Genomic DNA, 19,803 nt, shown 5'->3' on the forward strand with positions numbered 1-19,803 from the left:
ACATACAATATTTGGTTTTCCATTCCTGAGTAACTTCAATTAGAATAATGGCCTCCAGTTTCTCCCAAATTGGTGCAAAAATACATTATTTTGTCCTTTTTATGGCTGAGTAGTACTCCGTGGTGTATATATGCCACATTTTGTTTATTGTCTCATTGGCTAATGGGCATTTAGGTTGGTTCCATACATTTGCAATTACAAATTGTGTTGCTATAAACATGTGTGTTCATGTGTCTTTTTCATATAATGACACAAAGGATTTCCTTTGGGCGGACACCCCGTAGTGGGGTTGCTGGATCAAATGGTAGCTCTATTTTTATTTCTTTAAGGGATCTCCACACTGTCCTCCATAGCGGTTGTACTAATTTACATTTCCACCTGCAGTGTAGAAGTGTTCCCTTTTCACCACATCCACACCTCCACACCAACCTGTATTGTTTTTTGACTTTTTAATGATGGCCATCTTGCAGGAGTAAGGTGGTATCTCACTGTGGTTTTCATTTACATTTCCCTGATGATTAGCAATGTTCAGCAAATGCTTTGTTTTTATATCCTCTTTTGTTCTGCTCTTCTACCAGCATCTAGATCTGGCTAGAATGACACTTACCACGGACATGGGTCTGTATTATTTTAAGTAAAATTGATTGACAGCATGTCTTCCAATAATTTGGCTGTCTCAGGCAACCACAGATCCAATGTAGTTTCCTGTTGCCCGTTGTACAGGTGAGTATACTGAGAACCAGAGGAAGGGATGGCTTCTCCAGCCATGAGGTGCATTATGGATCACCTGTGTCTGGAACCTAGACCACAGGCCCAGGCCCTGAGACCTCCCAGAGCTCGGAAGTGCGGTGGGGTTGGATGAATGGGTTGCCTGCTCCCAGGCTGCACCTGGGAGGTGGGACAGAGTCATGTGAACATCTATGCCAGGCAGCTGGTATTCTACAGCAGTGCCAGGGTGCCCACACCCATTCCTGCCCTGCCCCAGGGAAGGAACCTAGGGGTGGACGATTCTGCTCTAAGATGAGCACAGGAATCAGGGCTGTGGAGCTGGGAGGGTATGACTTGTGTCACTCTGGTTTCTGGTGCTCTCACCTTTATGTGGTTTACTGGGTGCCAAACACCCAGGTCCTAGCAAGCCAGGCCCTCATCAGTGAATCTATAGAGCACTTTGGGTGTACCTAGCACAGTGCCCCTTGCTATTTGGGATGGGAGAGGAAAAGCAAGCCTGAGCTTTTTCAAAGGATGAGGAAGAGAACTCCCAGATGCTTTGCTCTCTGAGTGAGACACTTGGCAGGGCCAATTGGCCAGGCTGATCCTGGGAAAGGGGTGGAGGTGGCAGAGGCAGGCTCAGCAGGTAATTGGGCAAAGTCCACCCAGTTTGTAGACAAGGCTTGTGGGGCTGAGGAGCCTAGAGGAACACACTTGGAACCTGGAGGCTGCAGGACCAGGATTGAAAGAGGAGTAGGGATCTGCAACACCTGGGGCAGGCCACGGAAGCCCGACCTGAGGAGGAACTGGGGAGGTGAGGTTAGTCCAAGGGGCATTGTGTGTGTGTGTGTGTGTGTGTGTGTGTGTGTGTGTGTCTGTGTGTGTTCTGTCTGTTTCTCTGTCTTAGGGAAGAGGAAGAGAACCAAGGGCCAAGGTGATCACTCAAATAGACAGACATTCTGCATCCTTCTCATGTCTAGCTCTACAGCTGGATCACCAGTCTGGCCAAGAGTTTCATGGGTCCCTGCTAGCTGTCAAGATGCTGTGGCCGTGCTTTCATTTATAGTCTACCGGAAAGCTATCCATGGAACAAAGGATTCAAAACCGGCCGACCTGATTTTTGAATCCTGAATCTGCTAACTGTCTAGCTATGCAGGAAACTCACAAAGTTGATGTGAAAAATACATAATGTCTATCAATAACCGTATCTACTAATATATGTACGAAAGTACCCTGTTTTGCAGAGACAAAGACAAAGAAGAAAACAAGATAAGGAAAATTGAAGCCGGCCCCCACCAACAATGTTTCAATGCAAATTTACCTGAATTTTTCACCTTTTTGCTGATTGAGAAACACATGTGATTTCTTATGGATATATAAGAACTCTTTGCTGTTAAGAACATTAGCTCTCTATCTTGTACACACGTTCCGATTTGTAATTCCAAATTTTACATGTTCTGTAGAGTTGTAACACATTACATAAAGATGGTATATGCATCTTTGCCATCTTTTCTTACATGGTTTCTCACTGTGTATCATGCTTAAGAAGTTCTTTCTCACTCTAACATTATGAAAAAGTTTTCTTCCAACACTTGTAATTTTGTTTTTGAAATGATTTGTTTGTTTCCCAATAACTCACCTTTTCTCAAATGTTCTGAAATGCCGTCTTGAATTTATTTGCTATTTACAGAATGCTTCCCAATTAGTTTTTTTGAAAATATATTTCTATTTCTCTCTTTTTATTCTTACCTGTTAGATTTCTGTATGGAAAGATTTTCAACATTTTTTACTAGAAGCTTTTTAGGGTAACCTAGGATCTTGGAGATAGCTTAAAAAGAGTTTCTTTCAAAATCAATCATTTATTAATTTTAACTCATTTATTGATTAAGCTCCCCAATTGTCTTGTTGCTCGGAGGTACAGTATAATTGGTTCTAGTGGGATTTGGCTTTGCAATGTTTCACATTCTTGATCATTGGCTCCCAAAGCTGTCTGTCATGAGCATCAACTGGGGATCCTGTGGAAATCAGAGAAAAGCGGGGCCACCCAGGGAAATGCAAAGTATGATCTGAGATGGTGGCCCGGAATCTCTCTCTCTCTCTTCCTACTCTACTATAAATGGACATTTGGGTTGTTTCGTCTTTGGGTTTATTACATAAAGGTGCTATGGACATTGTAGTACACATCTTTGTAAACCCACAAGCACTAATTTCTATTGGGCATATACTCTGAGATACAATGAATGGGTCAAAGGGTAAGCATATGTTTACCTTTTATAGATCCTGCCAAGCAATTTTCCAGCCAATGCTTTGGTGTTGGTTTGCATACCCACCCGCAGTGGAAGAGAGTTCTACTTGCTCCACGCCCTGTTGTTGCCAGTTCTTTTAATCTGAGCTATTCTAGTGGGTGTCTAGTGAGTTCTTGTAGTTTTGTTTTGCATATTTCTGATGACTAATGATGTCAAGCACCTTTTCAAAAGATGCTTATTGGCCGTTTGGATTTCTTCTTTTGTATTTTTTCATGTCTTTGCTTAGTTTTTAAGTTGTTGTCTTTTTTCAGTCGATTTGCAGAAGTGCTTAAAAACAGCCCTGAGCCCTTTATCAGACGCGGACATTACACGTACCGCTCCCAGCCTGTGACTTGCCTTCATACTCTCTTAGGTGATCTCAGAGGAACAAGGCTCTTAATGTTAGTGAAATTCCATTCATCACTTTTTAAAAATGGTTAATACTTTCTACCTATCTCATGGTCACGAAGATGTTCTACTATTAATATATTTTCTTCTAGAAGCTTTATCATTTTTATTTTTGTTGGTTTTGAGGTTAAAAAAAATTAAAGATAAATAGTTTCATGCAGTCCAATCTAATATCTTTCACATTTAGGTCTGTGACTTCTCAAATTAACTTCTGTATGTTGAGTAAAATGGTCACTGTTTATTTTTTTCCTGTATGGACATCCACTGTTTTTTTTTTATTATTATACTTTAAGTTCTGGGGTACATGGGCAGAACGTGCAGGTTTGTTACATAGGCATACATATGCCATGGTGGTTTGCTGCACCCATCAACCCGTCATAAACATTAGTTATTTCTCCTAATGCTGTCCCTCCCCTAGCTCTCCACTCCTGATAGGCCTGGTGTGTGATGTTCCCCTCCCTGTGTCCATGTGTTCTTATTGTTCAACTTCCACTTATGAGTAAGAACATGCAGTGTTTGGTTTTCTGTTCTTCTGTTAGTTTGCTGAGAGTGATAGTTTCTAGCTTCATCCATGTCCCTGTAAGGACATGAACTCATCCTTTCTTAACGGCTGTGGAGTATTCCATGGTGTGTATGTGCCACATTTTCTTTATCCAGTCTATCATTGATGGGCATTTGGGTTGGTTCCAAGTCTTTACTATTGTGAACAGTGCTGCAATAAACATACGTGTGCATGTGTCTTTATAGTAGAATGATTTACAATCCTTTGGGTAATAAGGAATTGCTGGGTCAAATAGTATTTCTATTTCTAGATCCTTGAGTAACCGCCACACTGTCTTCCACAATGGTTGAACTAATTTACACTCCCACCAACAGTGTGAAACTGTTCCTATTTCTCCACATCCTCTCCAGCATCTGCTGTTTCCTGATTTTAATGATCGCCATTCTAACTGGTGTGAGATGGTATCTCATTGTGGTTTTGATTTGCATTTCTCTGATGAATGTGATGATGAGCTTTTTTTCATATGTTTGTTGGTTGCATAAATGTCTTGTTTTGATAAGTTTCTGTTCATATCCTTCATCCACTTTTTGATTTTTTTTTCTTATAAATTTGTTTATGCTCTTTGCAAATTCTAAATGTTAGCCTTTTGTCCAATGGATAGATTGCAAAAATTTTCTCCCGTTCTATAGGTTGCCTATTCACTCTGATGATAGCTTCTTTAGCTGTGCAGAGCTCTTTAGTTTAATTAGATCCCATTTGCCATTTCTGGCTTCTGTTGTCATTGTTTCTGGTGTTTTAGTCTCATGAAGTCTTTGCCCATGTCTATGTCCTGAATGATATTGCCTAGGTTTTCTTCTAGGGTTTTTATGGGTTTAGGTCTTACATTTAAGTCTTTAATCCATCTTGAGTTAATTTTTGTATAAGGTAAAAGGAAGGGGTCCAGTTTCACTTTTCTACATGTGGCTAACCAGTTTACCTGACACCATTTATTAAATAGGGAATCCTTTCCATTTTGTTTTTCCATTTTGTCAGGTTTGTCAAAGATCAGTTGGTTGTAGATGTGTGGTGTTATTTCTGAGGCCTCTGCTCTGTTCCATTGTTCCATATGTCTGTTGTGGTTCCAGTACCATGCTGTTTTGGTTACTGCAGACTTGTATTATAGTTTGAAGTCAGGTAGTGTGTTGCTTCTGGCTTTGTTCTTTTTGCTTAGGATTGTCTTGGCCATGTGGGCTCTTTTTTGGTTCCGTATGAAATTTAAAGTAGTTTTTTTCTAGTTCTGCGAAGAAAGTCAATGATAGCTTGATGGGGACAGCACTGAATCTATAAATTACTTTGGGCAATATGGTCATTTTCACAATATTGATTCTTCTTACCCATGAGCATGGAATGCTTTTCCATTTGTTTGTGTCCTCTCTTATTTCCTCCAGCAGTGGTTTACAGTTCTTTTTGAAGAGGTGCTTCACATCCCTTGTAAGTTGTATTCCTAGGTATTTTATTCTCTTTGTAGCAATCATGAATGGGAGTTCACTCATGATTTGGCTCTCTGCTTGTCTATTATTGGTGTATAGAAATGCTTGTGATTTTTTCACATTGATTTTGTATCCTGAGACTTTGCTGAAGTTACTTACCAGCTTAAGGAGATTTTGGGCTGAGACGATTGGGTTTTCTAAATATATAATCATGTCATTTGCAAACAGAGACAATGTGATTTTCTCTCTTCCTATTTGAATACACTTTATTTCTTTCTCTTGCCTGATTGCCCTAGTCAGAACTTCCAATACTATATTGAGTAGGAGTGGTGAGAGAGGGCATCCTTACCTTGTGCCTGTTTCCAAAGGAAGTGCTTCCAGTTTTTGCCCATTCAGTGTATTGGCTGTGGGTTTGTCATAAAGAGCTCTCATTACTTTGAGATATATTCCATCAATACCTAGTTTATTAAGATTTTTTAGCATAAAGGGATGTTGAATTTTATCAAAGGCCTTTTCTTCATGTATCGAGATAATCATGTGGTTTTTGTCACTGGTTCTATTTATGTGATGGATTACATTTATTGATTTGCACATGTTGAACCAGCCTTGCATCCCAGGGATGAAGCCAACTTGATCATGGTGGCTAAGCTTTTTGATGTGCTGCTGGATTCAGTTTGCCAATTGAGGATTTTCACATCAATGTAGGTCAGGGATACTGGCCTGAAATAATCTTTTTCTGTTGTGTCTCTGCTAGGTTTTGGTATCAGGGTTTTTGTTTTGTTTTGTTTTTTGTTTTTTGGTTTTTTTACCATTCATCGAAAGGATCATCCTTTCCTTTGAACTACAGCGATGCCTTTGTCACATATCAGGTGACTTGCTGTGTGGCTCTGTTGGATTCTCTAGTCTGTTCCATTGGTTAACTTGTCTGTCTCTGTGCTAATACCTTAATGCTGTAGCTTTATAGCCGTCTTGATATCTGGTGGCTGAATGCTTTAAAAGACATGGGAATCATCAGGTGGGAGTCACTTGTTTAGAGTGGAATCCTCAAACTTGGGTGCTCATTAAATCCCCTGGTTTGAAGTTCTTAAAAGCACCCTCACCCAGGCTTTATCCTGCGTCAACTAACTCAAAATCCCCAGAGGAATGTTCTGAAAATAGGTATTTTTAAAGTCACATTTACAATTTGTGGAGGCATTAGATTGTTCACTCACCTTCTCCAGGATGCAAAATCCTTGATATGCTTCTCTTGCCCTCAGTTTTCTCCTAGAGAACACCTACTCATCTGTCAAAACCCAGCTCAAGAGTGCCCCATCTCTGAAGCTGTCTAGAGCACCCCAGGTAGGATCAGGTGCCTCCTGCATGTTCTCATCTCCTAAAGTTACCTCTACCTTGGCCCTTACCTAGTGTGACTTGTGTCTCTGTGCTCTCCTGTGTTCCCATCAGACCAGAGCTCTTGGAGTTAGGGTGTGGCATGGTCATTAACATGTGTCTGGCATCTGGGAGATCCAAAGAGTGACAGTGAGGATGGAAATTCCTAGCTCCCATCTCACACCTACACAAGGAAATAATGTAAAAAATGTTCAGGCCACTCCCCAGCCTCTGGCCAGTGCCTCGGGCCAATTAACTTATAACAATAATTCCCCCAGACTGGACAATCCGCTTCATCCTCCTAGCCCCTGTGAATACCAGGCACAAATCCATGGTCCCTGAGTCCTAACTAGAGGGAGGCAGGGGCTGCCTCAAGTCTAGGCTGAGGTCCCTTAATGGGTGTGTGGAGGGGGCTGCTCCCTCCCATGCCTGTCTCCTTCACTGCTCTCCACAGATGTTCACCTCCCCCTCCTGGGGCTCTTTTCCCCAGGCAGGACCAGCAACTTCCCACCAAAGCGTAGCGCCTGGCTGGCCTGCAGCCCACCTGTGGCTATCCTCTGCCTGTGGCCTACTGACCTCTGGCACTGTCTGAACTCAAGCATCCCCAGTACTACTCATGTCGCTCAGTGGGCATCCCCACCCTGGCCTCTCCCTGTACGCCTTCTGTGGGAATTTGCCCTGAAGCAGAGTGTGTCTGGGGCAGGCAGGCAGGGAGGCGTGGCTCTTGGACTCACAAAGGCCTCACCCTATAATTAGAGGGCATGGTATTCCCTCCCAAAGCAGGGGTACAAACCTGGATTCTGGGTCAGTGTCCACCTCACTGGCTCTGATCTTCCACTGCTACAGCCTCTATAGTCACAGTGGGAACACCTGCACTCCCTAGCCTCAGCCCATCCTTCTGTCCCCTCTGCCTTCCTTTGGTGACCAGAGCTGGCCAGCGTGAAGTCTCTTGTCTTGCCAGTCACACAGTGTCTCTGACCCATGCATCCCAGCAGGCAGGCCTTGCTCCCTGGGTGAGAGAAGGGAGGGAAGGTGGTGGCTCAGGGGCTTCTTCAGGGGTGCTTTCTGGTCTGGGCAGTTCTAGAACCCACATCCCAAAGCCTTGTTCATCTAGGCCCTGAGTACATAGACCTTGTGGCTGAACCAGGCCTGGGAATGAACTAGTGTTGCCTCTTTCCAAGAAGGCTTCTCTGGGTAGCCTGCTCTGAATAGCTCTGAGAATGAGAGTCCTGTGTTTGCTAAAAGCAACAACCCAAAGAAAGGAAAAGCACCACCCATAGCTCTTCCGAGACCTCTGAGGTGCTTCCGTCAGATATGAGCTACTATGAAAGACCACTAAATGGGGAAGAAATATATGAATGATTTTTCTGCTCTCTGGAGCTCACTAGATAAAGCGGCATTGAAGATAGGTATGTTGAACTTATTGCTCTCCATCCCAGGATCAGTGAGCTTGGGAAGTTCTCAGACGTCATCAACGCTTCTCTCCCCAAGTGATAAAACTGAAGATAAGAATTTTATTTTATTTTAAGCCATTGAAAAGTTAATCCTAAAGTAATATCTGTTTTTTAAAAGACAGTTTAGAAAATATAGAAAAGTAAGGGGAGGCAGAGACAGCAGAACCCAACCATGGTCTCATCACTCCAGCACAGCAAATATGAAATAGGAAAACAATTTGTCATTTCTGTGATCACGAACTTTGAGGTGAATTTTTAGTTCCTGTTCTTCCTAATGGAAGTTATGCATTTAGTTGTCTATTCATCTCTCCTCAAACTTTTTCCCCAAAGGACTCCATGTGAGCTAAGGTAATAGAGCTGACAACTTGGAATACATGAAAAATAGCAAAAGAAAATGGTGAGCGATAAATGGGAAAGACCCCAAGAAACCCAGTTATCAACCTGTCCCCATGGGCAGCAATGATAACATTTGGGTTGAATATTCAGTATTAGGACTTCAGGCTGATCTATTTGTAGACCATTCTGGCCTCCATACCAGGTGAGTAATTGGGAAATAGAGTCATTGCAAAAGATGTCTAGTGGACTTCATTAGGGAAGCCACAGCCCAGTGGGTGTGGCCAGTACAATATCTCACCGCCACCTCCAGAGGTGAAGAGAACCCCCAGGGAGGTGGTGTGGCCATTGCTCCCAGAGCCTCCATCACCTGCCCACTCATGCCAGCTCATTTTATTAGCCTTACTCTACTTTTCCAAGAAGCCATGGAAGTATAAAAAATAAAGCAAGAAAGGCAGATGCATTTGGCTGGCTCAATGGACTTCTGAATATACCGTGAGTATGAGAACTTTCCTTCCAAAAGATCAAGTGCTACTTGTCTATTCCACACGAAGCTTGCTTCAGATTAAGGGAGGATGTAGCACTGTCCCCAGGGGCGTGCATGAAAGGCAAATTCTAGAGGATCTCCAAAATCTGGGGAAACCCCTCTTGAGGAATTTGCTGAACACCCTTGCCAGAGAATCGCATATGTCTACTGCCCAGTGCTTTTCTAGAGAAAAAAAAGCTTCATGAATGTGAGGATGGGAGAGGTCTTGGGACATAAGGTGGTGCCTCCAACTTGGGTCCACCCCTGCTGCATGATGCTGGCCACAGTCAACCTTGTATATGAGGTGTTTGTGAATCTTTATCTCTCCCTGAGGACAGAGGCTGGACCCATCAACTCACTGGTTCATGGAGAAAGTGAACCCAACCAGCCTGTTCAATGCATTTCAGCAGAATTGCCTTCCCTGGCTGGATTCTTACCACTGATGCACATTGCAACCATCATCTCTTCCTTTGTCCAGTCTGGGCCTTGTTTCCCTCTTTATGGCACAGATAGTCCTGAAGCTGATGATCTCTCAGCCTTTCCAACCCTCATATCCCCTCCTCCTAGAATTAAGTCACTGAAGGGGAGGAGGCCCAGGTCAGGCAGACAGCTGGAAGGTTCTTGAGAGTTTGGAAAAGCCTATGGGGCTGGTTTGGTTAAAGGTCAGTCTGTAGTATCAATAGGAACCATTTCCTGGGCATTGCCTCAGTGCCTGACACCGAGTGAGGACTCAAACATATTTCTTAAGGAATGAAGGCAGAAATCTACGGCACAAATTACGAAGTGGAATGGGGACATGTGCTCCACTCTTTGTTTTCCAGGAAAGAGGAAAAAGCATATTGCTGTGGTCATCAGAGTTTGTTTATGGGGCTTCTCTTACTTCTAAAAGGGGAGAGAGGATATGCCTTACCACCTCTTAGTTCTAAAGATGCTTTTTAAAAATAATAATTTAATTTCTAGTGTCTATACAGCGATTCCTCTTAACGTAATATTAGTCCCTTAAGGCAGGTGAACCACAGAGCAGGCCTGGAGTGGCTCTTCAAGTGAAGGGCTTTGGCGAGGGTCTTCTGTTGGAAGACTACAGCACATCTATAGCAAGGATTCCTCAGATTTCTCAGCCCCAAGGAGGGCATCGAGTTTACCCAAATGCTGCACATTCCAAGGGGTACTCTGAAAAGTTTCTGAGGAAAGGCGGGGTCTCAGAGGGCCTGGGGTTTTGGGGCAGGAAGGGGTGCCTGCTGCATGCAGCCAGTGTGGAAAGCGTCTCCCCAATGACCAGACAACATGCTGGTTGCCTGAAGCTCACTCTGCTGGGGCTCAAGACACGGGAGCTTGTCCAAAGCATTCTAAACTTTTTGGCCTCATTGGCTTGAGGAAGGATATTACATCAACTCTTTCTAGCCAATTTCATCCCAGGGAAGAGAGGTAGGATGGTCAGCTATCAGGAGAGGGGTGACCTACCCAGGCCGAGGGGAGGTCTCTCTAAAGTAAACTGTGGTTCCAAACCACTGTGAACTGAGCAGATCTCCTGCAGCCTGTGTGTCTACTGTCTGTTTAGGTACTGTTTCTCCAAGCTGTGGTGATAACGAGGGAGCCTGTGTAGCCTGTGTGTATTCTGTTTAGATATTGTTTCTCCAAACTGTGGCGATAACAGGGAAAGCACTTTGTAAAATTACAAATTTTATTATTGTTGAATCTGCTGTCACCTCTCACTGTTCCTTCGACTGGCTGATCGGGACAGTGTGGGAGGTGGAAGCGGTGCCCTCCCACGGGGAATCCGCTCTCATGTAGACTTAAGCCGCCTCTGCTGCCTGTGCAGAGGCTTCCTGCCTGATTTGGATCTGTCTTCAGGATGAATGACTGCCGGGTCAGTGAGGCACTGTTTTATCTATTCATAAGAGAAGGAAATCATTTTTCCCAATTAATAGGGAACATGGGAGCAGGATGGTCAGAGAATTGAAATACTGACTACAGCTTTGCCTGTCACATGTGTTCTCCATGGAGTTCAGTTTCTATCTTGTTCTTTTTTCTTCTTGGTTTTATTTTAATTTTCTCCCTTAATTTATTTTGAATGACAACCAAACACACACAGATACACACACACACACACACACGCACACACACACGCACACACACACACACACACACACACACGCACACACACACACATTCCAAACTAAAAGCCAACAAACAATTGCCCAACTCAGGAGAGCAACCTATCAATTTACTGGGAAGTAACTAGTTGCTCAGCTATTTTAATTGACAAAATTTAAAAATTAGCCTACTCAGGCATCTAACACAACTGACAAATTTGGGTCAGTTTAAAGCCTGTGATGACAGATGGAAAGGCCGAGAATGAGGCTGGTATGGGCTGTTTGGGGGAGAAAGGCCGGATGTTGGCACTCAGGGAGCCAGAAGAGGAGGCTCGATGGGGACTGCTGGGACACAGGCATGCAGCGGTGGGAGGGCACTGAGACCTGGCCAGGCTGGGTGTGGGCTGTGTCCCGTGGGGGGTGACAGTGGCAGTGCCACCTGATCAGCAGCATCTCATGAGGGAAGAAACCAAATGATCACCACATCCCCCTCATTTAACAGATGAAGATACTGAGAGCCTGAAGGTTTAGGAGTCTTGCCTCGAAACACCTGAAAAACACAAGCTGGGAGGACATCTATCCAGGCCTAGAATTCCATAATCCGGGCTCGTTTCCGAAACTTGGTAATGTAGAGAAAACGTGAGGGCTCAGGGACTGAGCATCACTGTAAAGCTGTGCGTGCCAGGAAGCATTCCCAAGACAGTGCTTTCTGCAGGTTCCTTCTCTGCTCTGGCCCTGCCCTGCCCAGCCTCCTCCCAAGGCTCCTGCTGGGTTGCTGAATGGCTTCCATCTCAGTTGGCTGCCAAACCCGCTGCTGAGAATGTTCTCTCCGCTCCTTGAGGGACATGTATTAACTTCTCCACTCCTGAACACTGGGAACTTGCGCCCACTCTGAATAGCAGAAGCTTCTATTTTTATTTATTTATTTATTTATTTATTGCATTTTAGGTTTTGGGGTACATGTGAAGAACATGCAAGATTGTTGCATAGGTACACACATGGCAGTGTGATATGCTGTCTTCCTCCCCTTCACCTATATCTGGCATTTCTCCCCATGCTCTCTCTCCCCACCTCCCCACCCCCCCATCCCTCCCCCATTTCCCCCCAACAGACCCCAGTGTGTAGTGCTCCCCTCCCTGTGTCCATGTGTTCTCATTGTTCAACACGTGCCTATGAGTGAGAACATGTGGTGTTTGATTTTCTGCTCTTGTGTCAGTTTGCTGAGAATGATGGTTTCCAGGTTCATCCATGTCCCTACAAAGGACATGAACTCATCATTTTTGATGGCTGCATAATATTTCATGGTATATATGTACCACATTTTCCCTGTCCAGTCTATCATTGATGGGCATTTGGGTTGGTTCCAGGTCTTTGCTATTGTAAACAGTGCTGCAATGAACATTCGTGTGCATGTGTCCTTATAGTAGAACGATTTATAATCCTTTGGATATATACCCAGTAATGGGATTGCTGGGTCAAATGGAATTTCCATTTCTAGGTCCTTGAGGAATCGCCACACTGTCTTCCACAATGGTTGAACTAATTTACACTCCCACCAACAGTGTAAAAGTGTTCCTATTTCTCCACATCCTCTCCAGCATCTGTTCTCTCCAGATTTTTTAATGATCGCCATTCCAACTGGCGTGAGATGGTATCTCAATGTAGTTTTGATTTGCATTTCTCCGATGACCAGTGATGATGAGCATTTTTTCACATGTTTGTTGGCCTCATGTATGTCTTCTTTTGTAAAGTGTCTGTTCATATCCTTTGCCCACTTTTGAATGGGCTTGTCTGTTTTTTTCTTGTAGATCTGTTTTAGTTCTTTGTAAATTCTGGATATCAGCCCTTTGTCAGATGGGTAGACTGCAAAATTTTTTTCCCATTCTGTTGGTTGCCGATTCACTCTAACGACTGTTTCTTTTGCCAGGCAGAAGCTGTGGAGTTTGATTAGGTCCCATTTGTCTATTTTGGCTTTTGTTGCCAATGCTTTTGGTGTTTTGGTCATGAAGTCCTTGCCTACGCCTATGTCCTGAATGGTTTTGCCTAGATTTTCTTTTAGGGTTTTTATGATGTTAGGTCTTATGTTTAAGTCTTTAATCCATCTGGAGTTAATTTTAGTGTAAGGCATAAGGAAGGGGTCCAGTTTCTGCTTTCTGCACATGGATAGCCAATTTTCCCAACACCATTTATTGAACAGAGAATCCTTTCCCCATTGCTTGTTTTTGTCAGGTTTGTCAAAGATTGGATGGTTGTAGATATGTTGTGTTGCCTCCGAGACCTCTGTTCTGTTCCATTGGTCTATATCTCTGTTTTGGTACCAGTACCATGCTGTTTTGATTACTGTAGCCTTGCAGTATAGTTTGAAGTTCAGTAGTGTGATGCCCCCGGCTTTGTTCTTTTTGCTTAGAATTGACTTGGCTATGCAGGCTCTCTTTTGGTTCCATATGAAGTTTAAGGTGGTTTTTTTCCAGTTCTGTGAAGAAGGTCATTGGTAGCTTGATGGGAATAGCATTGAATCTGTAAATTACTTTGGCCAGTATGGCCATTTTCATGATATTGATTCTTTCTAACCATGAACATGGAATGTTTCTCCATCTGTTTGTGTCCTCTCTTATTTTGTTGAGCAGTGGCTTGCAGTTCTTGAAGAGGTCCTTTATGTTCCTTGTTAATTGTATTCCTAGGTATTTTATTCTCTTTGTAGCAATTGTGAATAGCAGTTCGTTCTTGATTTGGCTCTCTTTAAGTCTGTTATTGGTGTATAGGAATGCTTGTGATTTTTGCACATTGATTTTGTATCCTGAGACTTTGCTGAACTTGCTTATCAGTTTCAGGAGATTTTGGGCTGAGACAATGGGGTCTTCCAGATATACAATCATGTCATCTGCAAATAGAGACAATTTGACTTCCTCCTTTCCTATTTGAATACCCTTTATTTCTTTTTCTTGTCTGATTGCTCTGGCTAGAACTTCCAATACTATATTGAATAGGAGTGGTGAGAGCGGGCATCCTTGTCTAGTGCCAGATTTCAATGGGAATGCTTCCAGTTTTTGCCCTTTCAGTATGATATTGGCTGTTGGTTTGTAGTAAATAGCTTTTATTATTTTGAGATACGTTCCGTCAATACCTAGTTTATTGAGGGTTTTTAGCATAAAGGGCTGTTGAATTTTGTCAAAGGCCTTCTCTGCATCAATTGAGACAATCATGTGGTTTTTGTCTTTGGTTCTGTTTATGTGGTGAATTATGTTTATAGACTTGCATATGTTGAACCAGCCTTGCATCCCTGGGATGAAGCCTACTTGATCATGGTGGATAAGCTCTTTGATGTGCTGTTGCAATCGGCTTGCCAGTATTTTATTGAAGATTTTTGCATCTATGTTCATCATGGATATTGGCCTGAAGTTTTCTTTATTTGTTGAGTCTCTGCCGGGTTTTGGTATCAGGATGATGTTTGTCTCATAAAATGATTTGGGAAGGATTCCCTCTTTTTGGATTGTTTGGAATAGTTTCAGAAGGAATGGTACCAGCTCTTCTTTGTATGTCTAGTAGAATTCGGCTGTGAACCCATCTGGACCTGGGCTTTTTTTGGGTGGTAGTCTCTTAATTGCTGCCTCAACTTCAGACTTTGTTATTGGTCTATTCAGGGTTTCAACTTCTTCCTGGTTTAGACTTGGGAGGAGGCAAGTGTCCAGGAATTCATCCATTTCTTCCAGGTTTACTAGTTTATGTGCATAGAGTTGTTTGTAATAATCTCTGATGATGGTTTGAATTTCTGTGGAATCTGTGGTAATATCCCCTTTATCATTTTTTATTGCATCAATTTGGTTATTCTCTCTTTTCTTTTTTATTAATCTGGCTAGTGGTTTGTCTATTTTGTTGATCTTTTCAAAAAACCAGATCCTAGATTTCTTGATTTTTTGAAGGGTTTTTTGTGTCTCTATCTCCTTCAGTTCTGCTCTGATCTTAGTTATTTCTTGTCTTCTGCTAGGTTTTGAGTTTTTTTGATCTTGCTCCTCTAGCTCTTTCAATTTTGATGATAGGGTGTCAATTTTAGATCTCTCCTTGCTTCTCATGTGGGCACTTATTGCTATATATTTTCCTCTAGAGACTGCTTTAAATGTGTCCCAGAGATTCTGGTATGTTGTGTCTTCATTCTCGTTGGTTTCGAAGAACATCTTTATTTCTGTCTTCATTTCATTGTTCATCCAGTCAACATTCAAGAGCAGGTTGTTCAGTTTCCATGAGGCTGTGCGGTTCTGAGTTAGTTTCTGCATTCTGAGTTCTAACTTGATTGCACTGTGGTCTGAGAGACTGTTTGTTATGATTTCCATTCTTTTACATTTGCTGAGGAGTGATTTATTTCCAATTATGTGGTCAATTTTAGAGTAGGTGTGATGTGGTGCTGAGAAGAATGTATATTCTGTGGATTTGGGGTGGAGAGTTCTGTAAATGTCTATTAGGTTTGCTTGTTCCAGGTCCTGGATATCCTTGTTAATTTTCTGTCTGGTTGATCTGTCTAATATTGACAATGGGGTGTTAAAGTCTCCTACTATTATTGTGTGGGAGTCTAAGTCTCTTTGTAAGTCATTAAGAACTTACCTTATGTATCTGGGTGCTCCTGTATTGGGTGCATATATATTTAGGATCGTTAGCTCTTCTTGTTCCATTGATCCTTTTACCATTGTGTAATGTCCTTCTTTGTCTCTTTTGATCTCTGTTTCTTTAAAGTCTATTTTATCAGAGATGAGTATTGCAACTCCTGCTTTTTTGGGCTCTCCATTTGCTTGGTAAATCTTCCTCCATCCCTTTATTTTGAGCCTTTGTGTATCCTTGCATGTGAGATGGGTTTCCTGGATACAGCACACTGATGGGCTTTGGCTTTTTATCCAATTTGCCAGTCTGTGTCTTTTGATTGGGGCATTTAGTCCATTTACATTTAGGGATAATATTGTTATGTGTGAATTTGATATGCCATTTTGATGCTAGCTGGCTGTTTTGTTTGTTAGTTGATGCAGATTCTTGATTGTGTTGATGCTCTTTACCATTTGGTATGTTTTTGGAGTGGCTGGTACTGGCTTCTATTTTTAATCCAGGCAGCCTTCATAAACAGTGCAGCCCCCTACACCCTGAGATGGATTCCTTCCCATTTTCTATTTTCTTTTGTTTATCTGAAGCATCCTTGGAAATTTTACTAATTAATTTCTCTTCTATAATCTGTTTTCAGACAGCCTGTAGAGCCCTTGTTTATCACCACCTCTTATTAAGTTTTACCAAAAAGTGTTTTTGAGGGATAGAAGATGCTTGGAGAGCAGCTAGGTTCAGAAAGGGGAAGCACTTTCTGGAATGTCACACAGCTATGAAGGCATGAGAGCAGAGCACAGAACTCCTGCCTACTTAGTAGTCTTGGCATTTAAAAAATATCTATCTGCCTTTTTTCTGAGAATGTTTTTGGCTTCAAGGAAGTGACCATGTAACTCAATGTCACTAGGGGTCTAGAAGCAGGATGGGCTCTGGGGTCATCTTTTTCTGTAGCCCCAGCTCCAGTTTCTCCCAAAAACCCTTGGATGCATCCTCTTCGTGCTCTGGCTTTGTCTTAGCATCACTTCCTTCATGGGGCAAAACTGCTGTTAGTCCCTGCCTGCCACACCTTCCTGCCCAGGACATCCCAGGAAAGAGACAGACAGCACCCCAACATTCCAACAAACAGTCTTGAAATCCTCCCTCATTGCACCCCTTCAGCCACATGCCCCTCCCTAAACAAGGATCAGGGCAGAAATTCCCACCTGCACTGATTGGATTAGGTCTAGCTCCTGAACCCACCAGTTGCAGGAGAATTGAGATGCCCCTGCACCAATCAGGCCCTCCCTTGGAGCTTGGCAGGGCTTCTGTCCCTGAGACACATGGCTGCCTGAGAGAAGAGTATATTACTGAAAAGAAGGAAAAGAAAGAGAAGAAAAGAAAAGGAGAGGCAGAGGAGGGGAAGAGGAGGAGGATCTATTGGGAAGCTGGGAGGGTGGATGCTTAGGAGCAATGACCAGTATTCACTAGAACTTTTCAATACTATACTACAAAAGACCTTTGCTGTCATCAAGGCTCTATCCACAGTGCTTTGCGTAGAAGGATTTGGGCATGAAGAACCTGGGAACAGGGGACACTCCTAGGTACAGGCCCTACCTGGTGTTCATTCATCTGTTCATTCAGTCAACCAGAAAGAGCCAGACATGGGAATTTAGCTGTGCAGACCCTGCTGGTGGCTGACCCAGTTACCCCTTGCTGGTGCTGCTGTGAGGGTTGGCTGCTGACAGCTCACAGCAGCCCTCTCCTCTCCAGGAAATTGCCCTTGGCTGATAAGACCTAATTGACCCAGTTATGAACCATGACCTGCATCTAGGGGACAGATCACAGCCACCAACTGACGAATTCTGTCCAAAAGGTCAGCCTGGAGAGCCCTCCTGCTGCGGACCAGGCCAAGGCTAGATGTCACCTTGGCTCCTTCCCTTTTCCATCCCATTCCCCTCACTTCCCTGCAGGCTCCTGCTGAGACAACGGCCTCAATACATAACATGCACCTAATGCCCCATCTCAGGTTCTGCTTCTAGGGAACTTAATCTAAGACAACCATTAATAGCCTTTACTGTGGACAAGCTCACTATTACCTATGGATTACAGACATATAAGATATAAATTACAGGAAGAAAGCAGACTAAACGATATAGCAGATGACCAAGCAAAAAAATCTGCCTTCATTTTACGTATAAATTGGCGTAACCATTATTGACAGTAGTACGTCCAACCAGAGAAATCAAGAAGCTTTTTAGGCCAACATGCTTTTGGCATCTCTCTGTAGCATTGGGGCTGGAGATTAAGGGAAAACAGTAACTCAAAGTCTTGTCTCCCAGAAATTCACAATGCCATTGGAAGACGTGAAAGCTGAGAGGTGGGTGAAATGAGCAGCAGTCCAGAGCCAGGCAGACCTGGCTGTTCCTCTCCCATGGTGCCATCCCCATTCCCTCCCTGGGAAGCATGTAGGGAAGAAGGGTTTCTGGAGACCTAGGTCCTCCTAGAATGAGTATCCACCACCTAGAGAACATATGAGCTTAAACAAAGGGCTTGATCTCTGCAGATTAGTTATGATTCTTTTGGCTGAAGGGGGAAAAAATTTCAACTCAAACCAACCAACTCTGAAAGGGAAATTTATTGCCTTTTATAACTTGGAAACATGGATGTGTGTAGTAAATTGAGGTAAAGCTTAGTCCAGGGACTCCAAAGATGTCATCAGATGTGTCAGTCCCTTTCCATCTTTCCACCTCCCTCTATCGGCCTCCTCTCCTTCTGCATTGGACCCCATGGCCACATTCAGCTTCTGGGCTACTTCACAAAGCCAGCTGCCCCAAAGTTTAAAAAGTTTTGCATTCCCTTAGAAAGACACTGATTGGCCTGATTTTGGTCACACTCTTATCTTTAACCAGCCAATGTGGCAAAGGAATGAAGTATTACATTGACAGGTCTGGGCTACATGCCTACACAATGGGGTATCCTCACTGTGGTCCAGTGGAGGGGAGAAGTTCCTCAAAGGAATTGAGACACTTTCCATAAAGAGGGTACAAAAACAAAAGATGTCTTCTGCATTCAGTCCTCCTATTTACAAAATGTAGAAAATCATTCTAGTCCCCAGGGTGATGATAAAGTTTAAATGCTGTAAAAGAGTCAAAGCACTCAAAAACTGCCATGTACAACACATACTAATCACTTTATTTCTTCTTTCTTCTGGTCTTCCTCTGGGTTACATGTGGACAATGGGGTTATGATGTTCTTTTTTTCTGCCAACCTCAGGTCTGCTACTCAACGGGATAGTCTTCAAGGAAAATGAACCCCACGCTGGGCCTGGCCATTTTTCTGGCTGTTCTCCTCACTGTGAAAGGTTTCCTGAAGCCAAGCTTCTCGCCAACCAATTATGAAGCTTTGAGCCAGGCCCAAAGGCAGAAGGAAAGAATGGCAGCCAAGAAGCTTACAAGGCAGAACATGGATTTTGGCTTCAAGTTGCTTAAGAAGCTGGCCTCTAAAAACCCTGGCAGGAACATCCTCCTGTCCCCCTTGAGCATCTCTACAGCTTTCTCCATGCTGTGCCTCGGTGCCCAAGACAGCACCCTGGACGAGATCAAGAAGGGGTTCAACTTCAGAAACATTCCAGAAAAAGATCTTCATGAGGGCTTCCATTATATCATTCGCGAGCTGAACCAGAATACCCAAGATTTCAAGGCGAGCATTGGAAACACCCTCTTCATTGATCAGAGGCTGCAGCCACAGAGTAATTTTCTGGAAGATGCTGAGAACTTTTACAGTGCCGAAATCATCCCCACCAACTTTCAGAACTTGGAAAATACTCAGAAGCAGATCAATGACTTTATCAGTCAGAAAACCCATGGAAAAATTAACAACCTTGTCAAAAATATAGACCCTGGCACTGTGATGCTTCTTACAAATTATATTTTCTTTCGAGGTAAGGCTTTTGGCATGTTGGTGTGGAAAGAATAGGATGACCATTAGACTTGGATTAAAAACCTGGGTTGGCCACTTGTTTGCTCTGTGACCTCAAATTCAAATGTGATTTATCTCTCAGAATCTCACTTTTTCTATCTGTAAAGTGGGTACCATAATAC

General features: G+C 43.2%; 1 protein-coding gene across 4 annotated transcripts in view; it reads left to right on the forward strand.

Moving 5' to 3' along the window:
* Positions 1-1,077: 1,077 nt before the first annotated feature.
* SERPINA12 (serpin family A member 12) overlaps positions 1,078-19,803 on the forward strand; it is a 29,208-nt gene continuing 10,482 nt past the window's right edge. Inside the window, exons 1-3 of one of the 4 annotated variants that reach the window (XM_032287521.1) lie at positions 8,867-9,022; positions 11,649-11,785; positions 18,977-19,643. In XM_032287521.1, the coding sequence (XP_032143412.1) occupies positions 19,010-19,643 (634 nt within the window). In that variant the 5' untranslated portion in view covers positions 8,867-9,022; positions 11,649-11,785; positions 18,977-19,009. Of the gene's footprint in view, positions 1,528-8,866; positions 9,023-11,648; positions 11,786-18,976; positions 19,644-19,803 lie in introns of those variants that run through there. The other 3 variants (XM_032287523.1, XM_032287522.1, XM_032287520.1) reach the window with 3 other exon arrangements.

This window comes from Sapajus apella, unplaced genomic scaffold (assembly GCF_009761245.1).
Source record: "Sapajus apella isolate SASKATOON/1434 unplaced genomic scaffold, GSC_monkey_1.0 scaffold20, whole genome shotgun sequence".
NCBI lineage: Eukaryota > Metazoa > Chordata > Mammalia > Primates > Cebidae > Sapajus > Sapajus apella.